The sequence below is a fragment of the Rhinopithecus bieti genome, unplaced genomic scaffold (genome assembly GCF_001698545.2).
Source record: "Rhinopithecus bieti isolate Rb0 unplaced genomic scaffold, ASM169854v2 scaffold_4101, whole genome shotgun sequence".
NCBI lineage: Eukaryota > Metazoa > Chordata > Mammalia > Primates > Cercopithecidae > Rhinopithecus > Rhinopithecus bieti.
In genome coordinates this window covers 1,051,924-1,073,085 of record NW_016804458.1, presented here as the reverse complement: position 1 = coordinate 1,073,085, position 21,162 = coordinate 1,051,924, and the positions used below count along the sequence as shown (strand labels likewise).

General features: G+C 40.1%; 1 protein-coding gene across 8 annotated transcripts in view; it reads right to left on the bottom strand.

Annotated features, from left to right (window-relative positions):
* Positions 1 to 21,162, bottom strand: part of SCYL3 (SCY1 like pseudokinase 3) — a 47,908-nt gene that overhangs the window by 14,128 nt on the left and 12,618 nt on the right. For all 8 annotated transcript variants that reach the window (XM_017868431.1, XM_017868436.1, XM_017868432.1 and 5 more), the window contains exons 3-10: positions 17,348 to 17,533; positions 15,031 to 15,144; positions 12,772 to 12,828; positions 9,278 to 9,380; positions 7,942 to 8,053; positions 5,912 to 5,989; positions 3,371 to 3,510; positions 1,599 to 1,783 (exon numbers count right to left, since the gene is read on the bottom strand). In XM_017868431.1, coding sequence (XP_017723920.1) covers positions 1,599 to 1,783; positions 3,371 to 3,510; positions 5,912 to 5,989; positions 7,942 to 8,053; positions 9,278 to 9,380; positions 12,772 to 12,828; positions 15,031 to 15,144; positions 17,348 to 17,533 — 975 coding nt within the window. The remainder of the gene's footprint in view (positions 1 to 1,598; positions 1,784 to 3,370; positions 3,511 to 5,911; positions 5,990 to 7,941; positions 8,054 to 9,277; positions 9,381 to 12,771; positions 12,829 to 15,030; positions 15,145 to 17,347; positions 17,534 to 21,162) is intronic.

Here is a 21,162-nt window from a genome sequence, read left to right as displayed (position 1 = left end):
TGGGACATGCTAGCGCAAAGCTGCTCTTAATGCACTAAAAGGGTTTATGGAGATGTTTACATATGCATATCAAGGCACAGCACTTTTCCTTAAACTTATGTCACAGAGATCTTTATTCATATGTCTTACTGCTGACCTTCTCCCTACAATGATCCTATTATCCTGTCACTTCCTTTTTCTAAGATGGTAAAGATAATTATCAATAAATACTAAGGGAACTCAGAGACCGGTGCCGGCGTGGGTCCCCTGTATGCTGAGTGCGCCAGTCCCCTGGGCCCACTTTTTCTTTCTCTTTGTCTCTGTGTCTCGTTTCTTTTCTCAAGTCTCTCATTCCACCTAACGAGAAACGCCCACAGGTGTGGAGAGGCAGGCCACCCCTTCATATGTGGAAATGTCACTTTGGGGGACAGAAGCCCCCAGGCTCCCCGAAAATTCATGGAGAGAAAGGCCCAGCCTCACAGCCACCCCTTCCAAGATACCAAGGAGCCATTTTGCATGTGTCAACCCTTGTCGGGCCCCAGATGACTGAAGCCTCGGCTGGTATGTGGAACAGAACCTTCAGCTGAGTCCAGTCAATCCAAAGAATCATGAGAATAAAATGATTGTTGTTTTAAGGCACTAAGTTTTGGGGTAGTTACACGGCAACGATGACTGAAACATGTCCCACTTACGAGCTCCTTGAAAGCAGAGAGAATGTTAATCTATCTCACAGGAAAATTATTTGAAAGACACCATGTGATTGTAGTCTTTTAAAACAATTTTTTTAAAACCTCATACGAGGTTGAATAGTGTCCCTCCAAAATTCATGTCCATGCAGAATGTGACCTTTATACTGGGTTAGGGTAGGCCATAAATTCGATGACTGTTGTCTTTCTAAGGCCATGTAAAGACAGACAGACAAGGAGGTAGGAAGGCCACGTGACAACAGAGGCAGAGGTTGGAATGATATAGACAGAAGCCAAATATCAAGGATTGCTGGGAGCTACGAGAAGCTTGTAAGGAGTCCCTTTCACATCCTACAGCCTTCAGAGGAAGCAGGGTCCTGGTGACACCCTGGTTCTACACTTCTGGCCTCCAGAACTAAGAATAAATTTCTATTGCTTTAAGCCATGCAGTTTGTGATAATTTGTTATGGCAGCCTAAGAAACTAATACAAACCTTTCATTAGTTTCACTAACGAAACACTTCAGTGGGCAAATCATAATAAAGTTCCCTAGTGGCTGATAACAACAGGCTAAAAGCCACTAATACAAATCATCTCATGTTCCTCTCTGTTCTAATTTAATTACTTTATAATAATTATGGATAATTACATTTTATGTTCACAAAGCACTCCATATATTATTGTTATTCATTTACCCTCCTGAAATTAGCAAACAATTATAGTTTTTCCCAGGTTAAGGCCAAATATGTCGGTTTAATCGATTTGCCTGTGTGAATGGAATGGAAATGCAATTTTAATTTCAGCACTTTGTATTCCACAGACTGCTGCCTCAAGGCTTTGTAAGCTATTATCTGAATACTTCCAAACCTCCTCCATTCTTTCAGCACTCTTTCCTCAGGTTCTGTGACTACCCCATGCAAACTGGGCCTCTGACCTGTGGCAAGATGACTTTCTTCAGCTGCTCCTGAGTGAAGTGCTCCACGTAGGCCTCGATGTGAGACAGCAGAACCATCCGCACATGCTCTTCGTGAACTTCGAACAACTGGAGAAGCACGGGGATCACCCGTGACTGGAACAGGGCTGGTGAGAGCAAGCAAGGAGTTTCTCCCTGCGCATGATCTACCCGAAAAATCAAAGGTTACAGATGAAAAAGCAAATTTTCATTTCAGTGAAGAGTATTAAGCATAATTCATGCACTGAGCCCAAAAGTACACATATTCTAAGTACTCTTCTAAATTTATTTTATGTTATTTTTTTTGAGATGGAGTCTCACTCTGTCACCCAGGCTGGAGTGCACGGGTGCAATCTCGGCTCACTGCAAACTCCCGCTCCCAGGTTCAAGCAATTCTCCTGCCTCAGCCTCCCGAGTAGCTGGGATTACAGGCACCTGCCACCACAGGCTAATTTTTGTATTTTTAGTAGAGATGGGGTTTCACCATATTGGCCAGGCTGGTCTCAAACTGCTGACCTAGTGATCCGCCTGCCTCGGCGTCCCAAAGTGCTGGGATTACAGGCATGAGCCACCATGCCCGGTCAGCCAGTACTCTTCTAAATTCTAATGCTCTAAACCAAAGGAAAGTTCTTTTCTTGACCCAAAATTACTTAACGCTTAATTATGTTAACTACACTTATCTGTAGAGTTTTTGAAATACTAGAGATCATACTTAGTATAAAACAAAGCTGGTATTTTAATAGAATTCTGAGTAACTTTTTATAAATTTATGTTGAATCAGTGAGGAATTTCATACACTAGATTTGTGACATACTGATATTGTTGTAGTTGTGTTTGCAAAACCAGGTGTTAAATGCTACAGTGGGACTTTGATGCTGGATAGTCCTCTTTTTCCAATATTTATGGTAGTGGTTATCAGGCAGGTATGCATTGAGAATTATTTGGGAACTTTTAAAAAATATGTATACCTATGTCCTGGCTCTGTTCTAGAACCAATTTGGATCAAGCAAAGAGGCAAATTTTTAAAAAGCAACATAGGTGAATCAGAGGCACACCCCTATGTAAGACCTACTGAGGAATAGGATGTAAGAGCTATAAAGAAAAATTTGTGGCTAAAGAGAATGATATCAAAGTAGAGATATAAGGAAATTCTAAACTGTAACAAAGCTTTGTTGGACTGAGATCCCTTTAAGAAAATAAATTCTGAAAGCAGGATTCTACGAAACTTAAAATTCTAGTGTTATATTAATACTATATTCTCTAATCTGTTGTGTTATCATCTATAGTGCTATAAAATTGTAAAATTCCAAAGCAATAACCTCATTTCACATTCGGAAAAAAAAACCCTGAAGTCCCAAGAAGTAAAATGATCTCTGTGCTTTTCACTGAAAATAGAAAATAAATGGGTTGGTCTTGGTAAGGTAGGAGGTACAGGCCTAAATGATTCATGATAAATGTAAAAGTTCTTTGAAGATGCATGCCTTACCTTAAAACTTCACATGTATATTTCAGATTCTAGTCAGATGTAACACTTATTATAGTAAATTGGACTCTCTAGGAAGATGCTTCATTTATCCTGTGGACTGTGGTACCCAGGTTTGAAAATTAAAGTTATCACATCAGGGGCCAACAACTGTTCTCTGTTTTTAGAACCAAACATTAACTACACCACACAGTAATCTCATCCTGCTCAAATATGGACTAATAATCACCAAACTCCTTAACTAGCAACAACACTTTGAAAAAGCATTCACCTTTTTTGGGGCCAAGCAGATGAGGAAGAAAACTCTTAACAGCCACTGGCTCTGCAAACACCAACTGATTAAGCAGAAGAGGCACCAACCTTGAAGCTATCAATTCCTCTGACAAGCAGCTGACTCTGTCCAGCAGAAATCTGAGGACAAAAAGGGAAAGCCCAGGAAACTGGTCATGACACTGTATCAGCTTACTTGTACAGTTTAGCCTACACACAGCTTCTCTCTCACTTCTATCAAAGTGATGCATTTTGAAATGGAGATAGAGAAGGTGAACAGATTGGTCCCCAAGTACTTAAGAAAAATGCATGGCTGGGTGCAGCGGCTCACACCTATAATCCCAGAACCTTAGGTGGCCAAGGCGGGCAGATCACTTGAGGTCAGGAGTTTGAGACCAGCTTGGCCAACATGGTGAAACCCCATCTCTACTAATAAAGTACAAAAATTAGCCAGGCGTGGTGGCAGATGCCTATAATCCCAACTACTCGGGGCTGAGGCATGGGAGGCTGAGGTTCAATCACCTGAAGCTGGGAGGCAGAGGTTGCAGTGAGCTGAGATCACACCACTGCACTCCAGCCTGGGTGACAGTGAGATTCTGTCTCAAAAAACAAACAAACAAAAAAAACAGGAAGTGTGAGGCAAAGCCAGCTAGTCAGCATACCTCCAATTCACACCAGGAAATGTTTCCACCAAATTATCCCCTTACTAACAGCCAAAGTGCCCTCCTTTTTACCCTAATAAGACAGGCTTTCTAGATAATAAAAGACACTTTCTCAAATTTAAACAATGTAGAAAGTTTCCATAACTAACAAATTATAGGCTTTTGTCACTATCCCCATAAATTAAAACAACATATATAAAAGCACTTTGTTAAAAAATACAGATATTAGGTATTAATGGTAATATTACTCCATTATACAATCACCCTTAGCAGATATCCTTGCCTCCTACTTCATTAGGAAACAGGTCACATGCATTATCACGTTCAAACCCCTACACCACTATCAGCAAACAGGTTTACATTGATACTCATTCCCACCTCCCTTCCAGTTATCAAGGTTCCGAGGGCCTCCTCTTAAGGCCAGCCCCATCCAGTCACTGCCCCAGCATTCCCCTCTCTTCCAGGACAATGCACTAACAGTCTTCCCCAACTTGACTGCAGCTTCAACTACTCCCTCCATTCTTCTGCTAGCCCCTTTCCCTCGTCTATTAATATGCTCAGGTCTCTTCCACCCTTACAAAATGCTTCCTTGACTCCATTTGTTTCTTCAGTGATAATATTTTCTCTCCAAGTTTTTCTCCAGTGTCTTTCTCACCTTCTGTTCACTTATCAGCCCAATGCATTCTCACTGCTGGAACAGCTCTTGCTAAGATAATGTAACCAGTGTCTTCCTAACTGCTAAATGAACAGGTCCTTGTTGATTCCTCCTACCTTTGTGAAATTCCCTACTCCTTTGGGAATATCATAGCCTTCCTAGCTCTCTGAGTCTCCTCTAACCCCTGCTTCTCATTCATCAGCCACCCCTTCCCACCAGCCACCACTTCCCACCAGCCCCCTTATAAGGTTGGGTGCCCTAGGATTACCATTTGGGTCCACTGTCCTTCATGCTACCCACTTTCTCTGTGAAAATATCACCAACTACAGGCTAACACCCTAATATTTCCCTCTAGCTCATCAGCTTAAGACTTCTCTCAAGCTTCAGACCTGTCTGGTCAACTGTCCATGTACATCTCTATCTAAAGTCCAACAGATAACTTCAAACCAACATATCCAACACTGAAGTCATAATTTTCCCTGCATATTAGGTCCTCTCCTCCAATATTCTCTATTTTATTTGGTGATAATCACTAAGGCTTCTCAGCTTTATCTTTTTAAACCTTTATTTTAGTGTCTTCTTCATTGTAGACATTAATGCCCTTATGTGTGGCTTCATATTTATTGCCTGGACTACCACAGTCTACTAACCAATCAAAATCTTAAATGAGTTAAGCCTTCCCGTAAAAGAGAACAAAGTGATCCACCTAAAGGGACATTAATCTGTTTCGCAGCCTGCTTCCACCTCTTTGATGGCTTCAATGCCTAAAGTCCCCTATTGACAAATAATGTCAGCACTCCTCACTGCCACATGGGAGGGGTACCTCCTACCTGTTCTTGTCTTGGAATTTCTCCCCCAGCAGGACTCAACTGCTTGCGGTTCTTGCACAAGTCACACTAGGTCTTGTCTTTGTGCATTTGTTTATGTTGCCCCTCTGCCTAGAATACCTTTTCTCTAATGACCTCCTCCTGCCTGTGTGTTCTCAGGACTCCTTCCAAAAGCTCTACTGTACCCACCTCTCTGTTTAAGGATTATCAGTCTGGGTACCTGTTTCCTTCACCAGAAATATCTATCCCAGGGCCTAGCAGAAAGCCTGACACATAGGAAATGTTCAATAAATGTGAAATAAACCAAATACCCGAGTCATCTTCTCTAGAATACCTCAAGTGATTACATGGAGTTAATCCAAGTTATTCAATTTAAATTCTTAATTTTCTGAACTTACTTAAAGAATTCCGTTTTTTCCTCTTCACTCTTCAATGTTAAACTTTTCAAGAAATTCACGACTTCCAGAAAATCATTTCTAAATGCCAAAAGAGAAGGAATTCAGCAGAACAGATTAGAGAAGGCATGTTAAATATTGAGGCCATAACCACAGACTACATCAACATAATTTTAAACAAAGAAACATTCTCCTTTGCCATTTAAAGATTCTATTACAACTAAGTAGCTTATGAGACAAATACTACGGAACAATTAACTCTATGAAAATTAACATTTTAATATCAAAGAGATCTGTGAAGAGGATACAAGTTTAAACACACATATGCTAACATGCTTTATGGTTTCGTCAGAAAAATCCTCCAAATTGTTGGTTGTAATAGGATGTTAAATGAAATATCCTGGGAGAAATGACATTACCATTACAAAATATTGGTGACTCTCCAGTCTCCTTTGATGAAATCAAAACTATTAAAGAGGCTGTGGAAAGTGGAATTTCCATACAGCAATCTTCTCATTTCTCCTGCTGTAATTTGCTTGGTCATTCTTTCAGCCAAGCAGGGATTAGTGCGAGAGGAGCGGTCAGTTTCCTATAGGGCTGCCAGAGAATTCCAAAGGCTGTGCACTGCTCAGCTCACATCCTACTGTATATGAGACTGTTGACCCCAAATGCTATGGCATACAAGCTGGACATTCTATTCAGAGGCCCAGTAAGCAGAGCTACCACCTGGGTCTCCACATCTTATGTTTATACCTATCTTAGGCTTCCCCTGGTTCAGCAGCAAAGATGTCGTAACTTAAATCTAATCAGTCAAATTGGTTCAGCTGCCTCTGTAAGGGATGCTGACCCTGGCTCCTACTGTTGTCTCTTGACTGGGGTTTCTCCCCACATTAACAGTGGGATTTTGGCAGGTGGGGTTTGTGTGTTTTCAGCTTTCTTCTCCCCTCTCAATTTACAACTCTTAATAACTCATTTTACACATAGTGATAAGAGAATCTATTTACCGTAAGGGATTGTTCTTTGTAGAGACTTTCTATCAAGTGAAATAAAATATTTCTAAGAATCATCCAAAAGGGCATAGAAATACCTTGGAAAGATTCTCATAGTGATAAATATATAAAATTTTGTCAATTAAAATACAAATGTTTAAAACATCCTCAAAATGATGATCATCATAGGAAAAGTTCTGAATAGTTTCTTTGAAATATAAATGACAATATAATCCCAGTAACCACAAATGCTACTTATTTAATAAGATTACCCTCCCCACCTGCCCCAAGTTCTATCCTAGAGGTAATTTTCCCCACTTGGGAATAATATTAGCCTTCCCTTTGCTCTGGTTTTTCCCAAGCTCTAAATGCAAACACATAGGGTTTTTAGTTTTAAAACTGACATAAGGTTGGCTTTGCTAATAAAAGTCATGAATATGGAACTAACCTGTGCAGAAGTTCTGCAGTCATGGAAATAAAAAAATGAAGGGCACATAATTAAAACTAACCTTGAAGAGGGGGTCAAAAACATCTCTGAATCTAATAAAGTATTAAATTATATTGTGCCCTTCCCTCTAAACCGACTTCTTTGCTCTTCCATCACATACTACTAGACAAAGAAAATGAACTCATTCACCATCCCCATGAGAAAAAAATAATAATAAACTCATAATATAATGGCAGCAGAAAAGAAAGGCTAGGTTTAATAACTTTTTCAATTAACTTACAACTGTAAACCAGTGGACATACCTAGCTTCTTCACTATTAGAAGCCCTAATAAAGCTGGCTACAATTTCTCAATCCAAGCCTTCAAGACAATAAAGGATTTCTAAAACTTCCTATCTATAACAGGAAACTGACAGACAACCCAATTTCTTCCCTATTTTCTCCTGTGGACATGATTCAATCTCTCCTAATAATTAACAACAACAGAAACTGCACCATTTAGTCCTCCAAAATCCCCCCACTGGCACTTATCCAAGGTATGAGAGCAGGCAGCAGTGTTCCGGAAGCAGCCAGCGTCACCACACCAGATGCCCTCACCTGAAGAACTCATGAGATAGTAAGGTGCAGAGCGCTGGCCGACAGTTTGGAGTGGGATTCAGCAAAGTTGAGTGCAAGGTCTGTTGAAAGCTGGAGAGAACATCCGCTGAAACTGAAATCCAGAGCTACAATTAGTTTCCAATGCCTTCTCCCTCTTTTCAGGACCTCTATAGCTGGAGACTGCCGAAAGCAAAAACCAACCTGTAAAAGCCCAAACAAACAAAGCCCTGGCTGTTGCTAAACAGCTTCCTGCTTGCCTTAGGCATAACTCCTTGGCAGGTGTAGAAAGTTGTCCTGCCACCACCATCAAACCCCACCCCAGGTGCCATTCCCTTCTATACCCTCTCATTTCCTGATTATCCGTTTAACCCAGCTCACGCCCAAAGAAGAAGGGCTAACAGTGTGATAGGTTTCAGGGCCTTTCTCAACAGGGGTTCCTCATCCACAGAACAGTTATATGAACAATTATATTTACAATTCTTCCAAGGATAGTAAATCATTGCTACCATTCTAAATACACAGAATAGTTAGTTCATTATACACAGTGGATGCCTTTGGGCCTTAGGGTTTAATTCTCAAGTATTTGGGATGGGACAATTTAGAGCTGACAGCTGAATCAGAACACTGCATAAGCCTGGCAGAACAAACTGCATTAGAACTGGCACAAAGCTTGAGCTATGTGAGATGTAGGCCAGTAAGGGGCCTACTGTGACACATGCCTCGGTAAACTCAATGAGTGGAAAATTAAAGTCCTAAAGTGGGCACAGGAGAGTGAAGCAGCTGCCAAGCATGCAATTAGAGAACACAGAAGAGAGGAGAAAACAATGTCCTTAGTAGCCTGAGCTTTAAGAGACAATGAAAGAAAAAAGTGAAGAGTAAATTAAAGTAATAGGAAAATAAATCAAATGAGCTTTGAAAGAATAGAGAAATGTTAAGCCCAATTTAACAAAAAATTATGAATTTTACCCTATTATTCAGATTATTACATATAAATCATTAATGATAGTTATGTACTTATTGGCTGGTTCAATAAGGAATACAGTCTACATTTAGACCGCTTAAGTACTATTACCAATTAATAAGATAATCACACATGATACTGACAGCCATAGTTCAAAGTGCTTCTTACTTAAAATTCTTTTCACACGAATGCAAACGAATGAAACCCAAAGCTTCTTTCCCTACTGTTCTTAATATCTGCCCTAAAAAAGTTACCTGGTAAGCAGAAGATTCCTTACTATGCTCAAAGACTATAGTCCTTTGAATTCCACAGAGAACAGACCATGGATGATTTTCCTACTTATTCTACAGATGCAGTAGTATAACTCTAACTCACCCTGTTCATTTAAGATTGTGAGCAAACTTTCCACCAATGTTCCAAATGAAAAGGCATCCCGGGCATGTCCATGACACTCTGGGAGAGTTGTGAATTCTGGAGACTAAAAGCAGTAAAGACAATTAAAACTACAGGATCTGCCTTATAAGCCATTTCTAATTTGCTCTGAAGCACTTTCTCCCATGTTTGTATTTATTATACTCAAATCTGTCTTCAGAATACCACACATAAATGAATGTATAGGTCCTTAACACTATTAGTGAATAGAATTTGTGGAAGATTTTAAAACATTAAAATGGGCAAAAATTTTTAAAAAGGTCAGAGCATGGCACATGTCGGTGGCTTTTAAAAATATTTTCACTGCAACCCATGGTAAAGAATATGTCTTATATCGTGACCTACTACACATACATGTGCATAAATACACACATAATGGAAACAAAAGTTTCATAAAACAGTGCTTAGCCTTACTATCCAAGATGCCCAAGGACATCTTTTATTCTATTTTTTTGTAAAATGCTAGTCAGGACCCCCTAAATTGACTTAAAACCCACAAATCACCAATTTTAAAAACACTAGTGTGTGTGTGTGTGTGTGTGTGTGTGTGTGTGTATAAAAAATACTGATTTGGATAAATCTGATTTATTTCAAGTCTTAGGTCTACACTTAAGTTTATAGTTGAGTTCATATTTCCTGTAAAGCACACTAAATATATCTTTGGGAATTGTTTATTTACAGTGGCTATAAGAACAAATTTACAGAGGGAGCATCTGCTTTTGAATTTATTGGTAAACAGAATATTTCTTTGCCAGCACCCTAATGTTAATAATCATTCTCCTGTGCATCTTGAAATCCTAAGTAATGGACAGCTAGAGATAGATGAATGGTTTGGGTGACATACAAGAAAGGACCTAGGGCTTCTGCTTCCACAATTATTATGGATTCCAGGAAAGTACAACTACTGATAATGGTTTCACTGTTTCCCCACCCAAATCTCATCTTGAATTATAACTCCCACAATTCCCACATGTCCTGGGAAGAACCAGTGGGAGGTGACTGAATTATGGGGGCAGGTCTTTCCTGCCCTGTTCTCATGATAGTGAATGAGCCTCACAAGATCTAATGGTTTTAAAAAGGGGAGTTTCCCTGCACAAGCTCTCTTGTCTGCCACCAGGTGAGACGTGCCTTTCACTTTCTGCCATGATTGTGAGGCCTCCCCAGCCACGTGGAAGTGTAAGTCCAATGAACCTCTTTCTTTTGTAAATTGCCCAGTCTTGGGTATGTCTTCATCAGCAGCATGAAAACGGATTAATATAGTAAACTGTTACCAGTAGAGGGGGGTGTTACTGAAAAGATACCCGAAAATGTGGAAGAGACTTTGGAACTGGGTAACTGGCAGAGGCTGGAACAGTTTGGAGGGTTCAGAAGAAGACAGGAAATGTGGAAAAGTTTGGAACTTCCTAGAGACTTGTTGAATGGCTTTGACAAAAATGCTGCTAGTGATATAAACAATAAGGTCCAGGCTGAGGTGGTCTCAGATGGAGATGAGGAACTTATTGGGAACTGGAGCAAACGTGACCTTTGTTATGTTTTAGCAGAGACTGGTGGCACTTTGCCCCTGCCCTAAAGAACTGTGGAACTTTGAACTTAAAAGAGATGATTTAGGGTATTGGGTGGAAGAAATTTCTAAGCAGCAAAGCATTCAAGAGGTGACTTGGGTGCTGTTAAAGGCATTCAGTTTTAAAAGGAAAACACAGCATAAAAGTTTGAGAAGTTTGCAGCCTGACAATGCAATAGAAAAGAAGATCTCAGGTGAAATTCATGCCGGCTGCAGAAGTTTGCATAAGTAATGAGGGGCCAAATGTTAATCCCCAAGACAATGGGGAAAATGTCTCCAGGGCATGTCAGAGATCTTCACGGCAGCCCCTCCCATCACAGGCCTGTAGGCCTAGGAGGAAAAAGTGGTTTCACGGGCCAGGCCCAGGGTGCCCGTGCTGTGTAAAGCCTAGGGACTTGGTGCCCTGCATCTCAGCCGCTCTAGCCGTGCAGAAATGGGCCAACGTAGAGCTCGGGATGTGGCTTCAGAGGGTGCAAGCTCCAAGCCTTGGCAGCTTCCACGTGGTGTTGAGCCTACAAGTGCACACAAGTCAAGAATTGGGGTTTGGGAACCTCCACCTAGATTTCAGAAGATGTAAGGAAATGCCTGGATGCCCAGGCAGAAGTTTGCTGCAGGGGCAGGGCCCTTATGGAGAACCTCTACTAGGGCAGTGTGAAAAGGAAATGTGGGGATGGAGCCCCCACACAGAGTTCCTACTGGGGCACCACCTAATGGAGCTGTGAGAAAGGGGCCAGCATCCTCCAGATCCCAGAATGGTAGATCCACTGACAGCTTGCACCGTGTGCCTGAAAAAGCTGCAGACATTCAAGACCAGCCTGTGAAAGCAGCCAGGAGGGAAACTGTACCCTGCAGAGCCACAGGGGTAGAAGCTGCCCAAGACCATGGGAACCCACCTCTTGCATCAGCATGACCCGGATGCGAGACATAGAGTCAAAGGAGAGCCCATTTTGGAGCTTTAAGATTTGACTGCCCCATTGGATTTCAGACTTGCATAGGGCCTGTAGCCCCTTTGGCCAATTTCTCCCATTAGGAATGGCTGTATTTACCCAATGCCTGTACCCCCATTGTATCTAGGAAGTAACTAACTTGCTTGTGATTTTACAGGCTCATAGGTGGAAGGGACTTGCCTTGTCTCAGATGAGATGTTGGACTACTGACTTTTGAGTTAATGATGAAATGACTGAAGACTTTGGGGGACTGTTGGGAAGACATGATTGGTTTTGAAATGTGAGGACATGAGATTGGGGAGGGGCCAGGGGAGGAATGATGTGGTTTGCCTGTGACTCTCATCTTGGATTGTAACTCCCACAATTCCCATGTGTTGTGGGGAGGAACCCAGTAGAAGGTGATTAAATTATGGAGGTAGATCTTCCCTGCATTCTTCTGGTAATAGTCAGTAAGTCTCATAAGACTTGATGGTTTTAAAAAAGGGAATTTCCTTGCACAAGCTCTCTTCTCTTGTCTGCTGCCATGTGAGAAGTGCCTTTCACCTTCTGCCATGATTGTGAGGCCTCCCCAGCAACATGGAACTGTAAGTCCAATAAACCTCTTTCTTTTATAAATTGTCCAGTCTCAGGTATGTCTTTATCAGCAGCATGAAAACAGACTAATACAACTACTTATCGTGAAATGGGCATAATAGTCTGTTCACACTGAGGTATCTCTACCTCATATCATAGGTGTTTATGTGACAAAAAAATTTAAGCTGGTTCCCTGGCTGTGGCAATAAGATTAACCTTAGAAAGCTTTAAGGCCAGAGGAATTATGAGGCACCTATAACTCAGTAAAGAAAGGAATAAGCAGAGGAAAGTTTTTTAAAATTTCATACTTAGTTACACAAAGGTGCCTTCATTACATGTGAAGTATATCATCTTACCATCTCTTCAGGAGGGATAGATGCTGGGTCTCTTATTGACTGAATGCTCTTCAGAAACTAGACAGAGAAATAAATTAAAGAAAATGATTCATACATATGTTTGGTAAACTAATCTCTTACATCAGGTAACATAAGCAATGAGCAATGCAAACAGCAGCAATTAAACCTTCAAATCAATGCCACACATTAGATGCACAAATTTAAAATGCTCCTAATTTAAAAAATGCAAATGAAGTACCTAGCACAGCACAAGACATAGTAATAAATGGTAGTTCCTTTTCCTCTCCCCTTCATCTGGTTTAACAGACACGCTCTGCTGTTCAGAGGCATCTGTGCATCTGATTTCCTTATATGGAAATTAGAACACTTCTTTCTCTTCCTGCTTAGATATTAACAATAAGAAGGTTTTTCTAGCACAGAACAAATCTGTCATTAATCTCACTAAATCAAATGAACCTTAAGTCTTGCTACCACACGAGATTAGAAAGTTGAGAACCTTAGCTATGGAGACAAAACCAACATCCACAGAATAAGTATGTTAATTTACTAGTTTCGAAGATTATTTTTGAAGAGCTTATATGTCCCGAACATCATTGAGAGCACTAAGAATACAAGATGAATGCAATAAAGTTCTGCCCCCAACCAGGTGCTCACAACCTAGAATGTAAACTAAGAATCTCCATAAACGTGCTGAGTGCCCTGGAAGCACCGGGGTGACTAATTTTGTTGGGTAGGGGAGTGCCTAGGGGAAGAAGTCACAGAAAGGAGACTGAAGCCAGATCTTAGATGAGTTTACATTTTCCAGAAGCCAAGGAGAAGAAATGCATTCCAGCAACAGAATGGCCTACAAAGAAGAAGAGTGTGAAGGAAGAAGGCATATGTAGGGACACAGCTGAACTACATGGAACAAGATGTAACCAGACTACAGCTCAAGAACTCTTGAGTGAGGCCAGGCTCCGTGGCTCACATCTGTAATCCCAGCACTTTGGGAGGCTAAGGTGGGCAGATAACCTGAGGTCAGGAATTTGAGACCAGCCTCGGCAACATGGCAAAACCTCATCTCTATCAAAAATATAAAAAATTAACCAGGTATGGTGGTGTGCACCTGTGGTCCCAGCTACTTAGGAGGCTGAGGTGGGAGGATCACTTGAGCCAGGGAGGCAGAGGTTGCAGTGAGCCGAGATCACACCACTGCACTGCAGCCTGGGTGACAGAGGGAAATTCCGTTCCCCAGCACTCCCCTAAAAAACCTAAATGGTAAATGAGGCTGAAGGTAGGCTGGAGAAAGACTGTGAAGGCCCTTATATCCCAAGGCAAAGAATTTGGAATAAACAGCACAGAAAGGATTACATGCTATTATATGAAGTACACAAAAGGTAAATTCAGGGAAAAAAGACATCAGTATGGGCAGAATAACCAGAGAGATGTCTTTGTGGTAGAGCATTTGAACTGAGCAAGAACCCATGAAGGTGCACGTTAGACATGGCCCCAAGTTAAGTGTGGAAGCAGCACAAAAGAGAACAGGGGAAATTAGACTGAAACAGTAAGTCAACAGTGAGTCACCATTTCCGTAGGGATATTAAAATTCCGTAGGGATTTTTTCTGTAAGGAAGAGTGAATGCAATGGCAACATGCAAAATGTGAAGAGAACACACAAAACAGAAAACAGAAAGGTTCATCAACCTGGGAGGGAAACATGCAGACAAAAGTATAAGGAATACTACGTCAGCAACAACACAGTCCACTAGGAGTTAAGATGCACAGGTCCTAAGTCCAGCTACTAAGATACCATGTATGAATTTGGGCAACTCGGACAATTGTTCAAAGAACATTTTCTGAGTAACTATTATGTGCCAGGCACTATTCTAGGTAGAGGTATAATGATAAGAGACTCACACCCTTAAGAGCCCAACCACTGGAATACAAGACAGATACATAAAGGTAATTTCACTATCAAGTGGTATGATCAAAGTAAGTACAAGGTACTATGGGGCAGAGGGAGGGGCATTTAACTAAAATATCTGAACAAAACATTTTACCTCTCTCAGTCTCAGGTTCATTTATAAAATAAGGAGAAAGGATACATGACCCCTACTGCCTCTGAGGAACAAAATGCTACAATTCTATAAATGAGGGCACTGAAAAAAATTCAAGTCTCTAAAGACCAAACTAACACTGAAGGAAAGTGCCTAGGCAAGAACCACATACTAAGACGCTATTAAAAACCAAGTAAGGAAGGGGGGCTGTCCCCTGGCTTACCTCTGGTGTGGCCTGAGAAATTTTGCAAACAGTTTCCATTGCTCCTAGTTTCCAGTGCCCATCTTCACTCACAAACACAGATGATAAACAGACATTATTGTGTGTTAATTGTCCCTGGAAAAAAAAAAGAACAGAAGGAAGAGTGCCACTCTAGGATCTGAAATAGAAATTTATTTAAAAAAATGTTTTTCTCCATCTCTCACAATCTTTATTTTAAAAAACCAAATACTAATCACCAAAAAAATTATGGCAAGCCTTCCCACTTGTGGCATGATAAATGGAACTATGACTTTAAGAAACAACAAATTGAATGAAGTTAGATAAAAGGAAAAATGGAAGGGAAGGGCTTTTGTTATCTCCCCCTGCCTCATGTGGCAGGTTAATAAACACATTAAAGCCAGTGCACACAGTCATCTCCCCATTTCTGTGGGAGTCAGGAGATACACATGTTCTTAAACATAAATTTACAAGTCTGTATAGCCTATATTATTTACTTCCAATGCCTTTAAAGATAAAATATATCTTTGCTCACATAAGTTATTTTATTAATTTTCTTCTCTAGATTCTTTCTCACCTACATTCTATCACGAACCCAGATCCACTTCACCTGAAATCTTGTCAGTAGGCATTAAAAAAATTCTGCCTGAAGAAGAGGAAAATGGAATGATAAGGACCACCAGAAAATATCCCACAGACCACAAAAGAGCCCATTTTAAAACTGTAAAAACAGTACAGTCAAATAAGAGAAAGGGAGAAAATAAGAACAGGATTCAGGTATTATTTTTCCCCAAACCAAAAATCATTTCAGTAGACAAAAAAGTACGTTTAAAGTTATTATGTATGTATGTAATGTATGTATGTATTTATTACAGGGTCTCTGTTGCTCAGGTTGGAGTGTAGTGGCATGATCACAGCTCACTGCAGCCTTGATCTCCTGGGCTCAAGCAATCCTCCCACCTCAGCCTCCCGAGTAGGGGGGACTACAGGCATGTGCCACCATGCCTGGCTCATTTTTTATAATGTTTTTGTAGAGATAGGGTCTTGCCATGTTGCCCAGGCTGGTCTCAAACTCCTGGGCTCAAGCAATCTGCCTACCTCAGCCTCCCAAAGTGCTGGGATTACAGGTGTGAGCCATTGCACCTGGCCAAAAGAGCAGTTTAAATATTCTACCCAATACATCACATATGTAAATATTTTTATAGAGAATACTCCAAAGGATCAATATTTTTTAAAGGAAGGTTTAGAATAGTGTGTATAGTATATTTCCATTTGAGAAAAAAATGAAAGTGAAGAAGTTTACACACTAGATATTTGTTTCATATGCACAAAAAACATCTCTGGAATAATACACGAGTCACCATCATTGCCTCTGAAGAGAGGAATTAGGGCACCGGATTCAAGGATGGGAGAGGGACACCTCACCCACAGAGTGTACAAACTTTTTAACCATGTGTATGCACTTTTGTCAACAAAGAAGATATTTCTCCCCATTGAACCATTAATAATTCTCATTATCATGTGACCTTGTAAACATACTTTTAAGAGACTATAAACCCAATATGATATTTGGAGACTGTGTCTCAAATTAATAGAAAAAATTTAAAAACATACATAAAGATGAGTCAAGTCCAAGTGTTTCTAACCTGTGCTTGGTATTTTTTAATCTTGGTGGACTGCCAAAGACCTTAATGCTTCAGAATGCAAATACCATTAAGAAAACAGTAATACTGTCAAGAAACAGACCAGAAGTAAACCTAGGAACCACCATCTTCTAGTAATAGCAAACGTCGTCAGAGAGTCAAGCACACTGGTTACACCACAGAATGTTAAGAGGCTGTCTCTCAATTGGCCCCAACTACTCAAATGGGAAAGGATATGTATATATTCTGCCTTTTCCTAAGAAATGGTCATTTCTTTCTTCAAAATCTAAAATGGGACACAACTCCTGAAAACAAATGGGAACTTTAGTCTAAGGCAGCACTGATATTACACCTTTTCTTTGTTTTAATAACTCATGCCAGCTGTAGCTATTTTTAGGCAAAAATTATCCAAAACTAGAGGCAGACTATAGTAAACTAAAATAAAATTCTAAAAATAACTGTCCAGGGACACAGAACTAGTTGTGCATTCAATAAAACCTTTATCTATTGCACCTCTTGTGCCTTCCAACGTGCTGTTTTTTCTCAGGAAGTTTTCTAATAATAACACTAACTTACAATTTCTATACATACCATAATTTGTAAGTATTACCACACACATCATCCCCCTACCCCCATCTACATCAAAGTCTGTGAGGCAGACTATACAGGTTACTTACTCTGTCATGAAGAAAGATAAGAGCCAGCAATACGTCATAGATCCCAGCACAGACCTCTGCAGAAGACAGTGTTTCCAAAGCCACTTCCAGGGGCTGTACTCGCTCAGTGACAAGATGAATGCCATCCGCTTCCACAGTACAAGATAAAAATCTTAGCAAGCAAGGGTGACGAAGTGTCTTCAAATGCTTTAAAAATACAAACAGAAGAGCTGAAGTTAATGACCCCAAACCAGATTATAGTTTCATATACATTATGGGAGAAATCAGAAAATGTATACTTGCAGTTAAGGCTCTTTTGAGTGCCCTACCTTCCTCCCTACCCGCTAAATTTCACATAAGGCAAAGATCTATGACTTGTTCTGACATCATTCAATTTACTAACATTTAAATGACTCTACAGAAATTTACAGTTCCATTATGGTAGTGTAAGCCTCATAAGAGCCCAGATCTCTCAACGATTACTGCTATCAACTAAACAAAGTGCCAGAAATAACTGAAATCCCAAAAAGTAAGCAAATGCAAGCAGATTATGGAGGGGAGTCAAACCTGAAGAAGCGACACCAATGGGGGTAAGTCTCTTGGTTTGGGGAAATTTTCCCCATCTCACAGCTATGCATGGAGACAGGCCCCAGTTGCAAAGCAGTGTAACAAAGGTGCTAAAAGTCCAATAAAAACTTTACCATCTTTCTGGCTGAAAGAATGATAGAAAAGAACAGGAAGGCGAGTATGAGGAGGATATCCCAGAGAGGAGACAGCTGGAGAGATGCCCTGATTTTTCACATACCCACAAATTCTCAGAAGCAAGCATCCGCAGGATAGACCCAAACCAGCAAACTTTTGAGAAAGACAGATTGCAAATACTATTCACAGGAAGAGTAAGAGGAAGTAGTTCAAAAACTTGAGGCCTGAACTTAAATTAGCTGCCTGCTAAATAAAAAACATCAACATTTTCCAAAGGATTATAACAGAACAAAGAGTTATGTGACGTCACATTCAAAATGTCCAGGATGCACCCCCAAACTACTCAACATACAAAGAACCATAAAAATGTAACACATTCTCAATGGAAAAGACAACCAATAAACACCACCTCAAGGGCCTTCAGATATTAGAATGACCAGAAATAATTTAAAGCAGCTATTATAATCATCCTCCTAGAGATAAAGGAAAAGTCATAAAATAAATAGAAAGATACAAATTTCCAAAAGAAAAAAAGATTGAAAATAAAAAATTAATGTATAGACTCATTAACAGAATGGATAGGACAGAATAAAGAATCAGTAAACTTGAAAATAGTAACCAATCTGAAGAATAAAAAATATTTTTAAAAAATGATCAGAGGGGCCAGGTGTGGTGGCTCAAACCTGTAATCCCAGCACTTTGGGAGGCCAGTGCAGGAGGATTACTTCAGCCCAGGAGTTTGAGACCAGCCTGGGCAACACAGTGAAACCCCCGTCTCATAAAGAAAAATTAAGAAAGAAAAAAAAGGAGACCAGAGCCTCAGAAACCTGTGACAATAACAAAAGGTCAAATAAATATAACTGAAGTCCCAAAAAGAGAAAAGAAAAAAATTGGGGCATAAAAAATACAATGGATGAAAATTTAAATTTGGCTAAATACTTAGGTTTACAGACTTAAGAATTTCAGTGAATATAAAACAAGATAAAATTTTTTAAAAGCACACTTAAACATATTACCATCAAACTGCTAAATATCAAAGATAAAAAAATCTTGGAAGCAGCTAAAGGAAACACATTATATGGAGGAGAATGATGATTTAAACAACTGCAGATTTCTCATCAGGAAACATGGAGGGCAAGAAACAATGAAACGTTTAAAATGCTGAAAGAAAAAACTATCAGCTTGGAATACTGTGTCTAAGCAAAAGTAACCTTCAGAGACAAAGGCAAAATAAAAGCACTTTTGGTGACAAAAAGAAAATTTCTTGCCAGAAGACCTGCTATTTAAAAAATGCTCATGGAGGTTCTACAAATGGAAGAAAAAATGATACCAAAGGGAAACCTGAATTTTCAGGAATGAAGGAGCAGCACGAGAAATGGTAAATATTACAATAAATATGAAGGCTTTTTTTGTTTCCTTCTTCTTTTTTGAGATAGGGTCTCACTCTGTCGCCTAGGTTGGAGTGCAGTGGCGCAATCTCAGCTCACTGCAACCTCCGTCTCCCGGTTCAAGCGATTCTCCTGCCTCAGCCTCCCGAGTAGCTGGTACTATAGGCTTGCACCACTATGCCCAGGTAATTTTTGTATTTTTAGTAGAGACAGGGTTTCACCATGTTGGCCAGGCTGGTCTTGAACTCCTGACCTCGGGCAATCCACCTGCCTCAGCCTCCCAAAGTGTTGGGATTACAGGCGTGAGCCATCGTGCCCAGGTGAAGGCCACATTTTTACCTCTTCAATTATTTAATCACTACTTAAAGCAGATATTTTAATAATTCCTGGTGAGGTTTTCAATGTGTATGAATGAATGTACAGTTAATATGTGTGTAACAAAGAACAGTAGGGATGGGAGGTTGAAGATACCTACACTACAAGGCTTCTACATTTTATGTGACATGTGGACATGGTACAATATTAACCACAGTAGACTATTTTTTGCCCTATTTATTTTTAATTTTCTTAAATTAAAAAATTGATAATAGATACGCATATTTAGGGGGAGTACCTGTGATTTTAGTACCTTCATAATATTTGTAAAGATCTAATCAATATAATTGGGATATCCATCACCTTAAACATTTGTCTTTTCTTTATGCTAGAAACATGAGAATTATTCTCTTCTAGTTATGTAAAAATATACAATTGATTATTGTAAACTAGTCATCCTGCTGACCTATCAAACACTAGATCTTACATCTTCTATCTTGTATCTTCTAACTGTGTATTTGTACCCATTAATCAACCTCTCTTCATCCCCTACAATCCCCTTCCTGGCCTCTGGTAACCACCAATCTACTCTCAACTCGTATGAGATCAACTGTTTTAGATTCCACATGAGTGACATCTTTCAGCGTGTGTCTTTCTGTGCCTGATTTACATCACTTAACGCAGTGGTCCCCAACCTTTCTGACACTAGGGACCAGTTTCATGGAACACAATTTTTTCACGGACCAGGGGAGGGGGGATTATTTCGGGACGAGACTGTTCTACCTTAAATCATCAGGCATTAGTTAGATTGTCATCAGAAGTGCACAACCTAGATCCCTTGCATACAAAGTTCACAACAGGGTTCCTGCTCCTATAAGAATCTAATGTTGCTGCTGATCTGACAAGAGGCAGAACTCAGATGGTAATGCTTGCGTGCGCAGCACTGCTCACCTCCTGCTGTGCAATCCAGTTCCCAGAACCGGTACCAATCTGCAGCCTAGGAGTTGGGGACACCTGACTTAACATAATGTCCTCTAGGTCCTAAGATGTTATTGCAAATGATGGGATTTCATTCTTTTTATGGCTAAACAGTATTCCATCATATATATACACCACATTTTCCTTATCCATTCATCCACCAATGGACACTTAGGTTGATTTCACATTTTGGCTATTGTGAATAATACTGCAATAAATATAAGAGGGCAAATATCTCTTTTTTATATTGATTTCCTTTATTTTGGATACACACCCAGTAGTGGAATTGCTGAATCATTGGGTAGTTCTGCTTTTAGTGTTTTGAGGAACCTCCAGACAGTTTTCTGTAGTGGCTATACTAATTTACATTCCCGCCAACAGTATATGAGGATTCCCCTTTCTCCACATCATCACCAGCATCCAGGAGGATGGCGTGAACCCAGGAGGATTGTG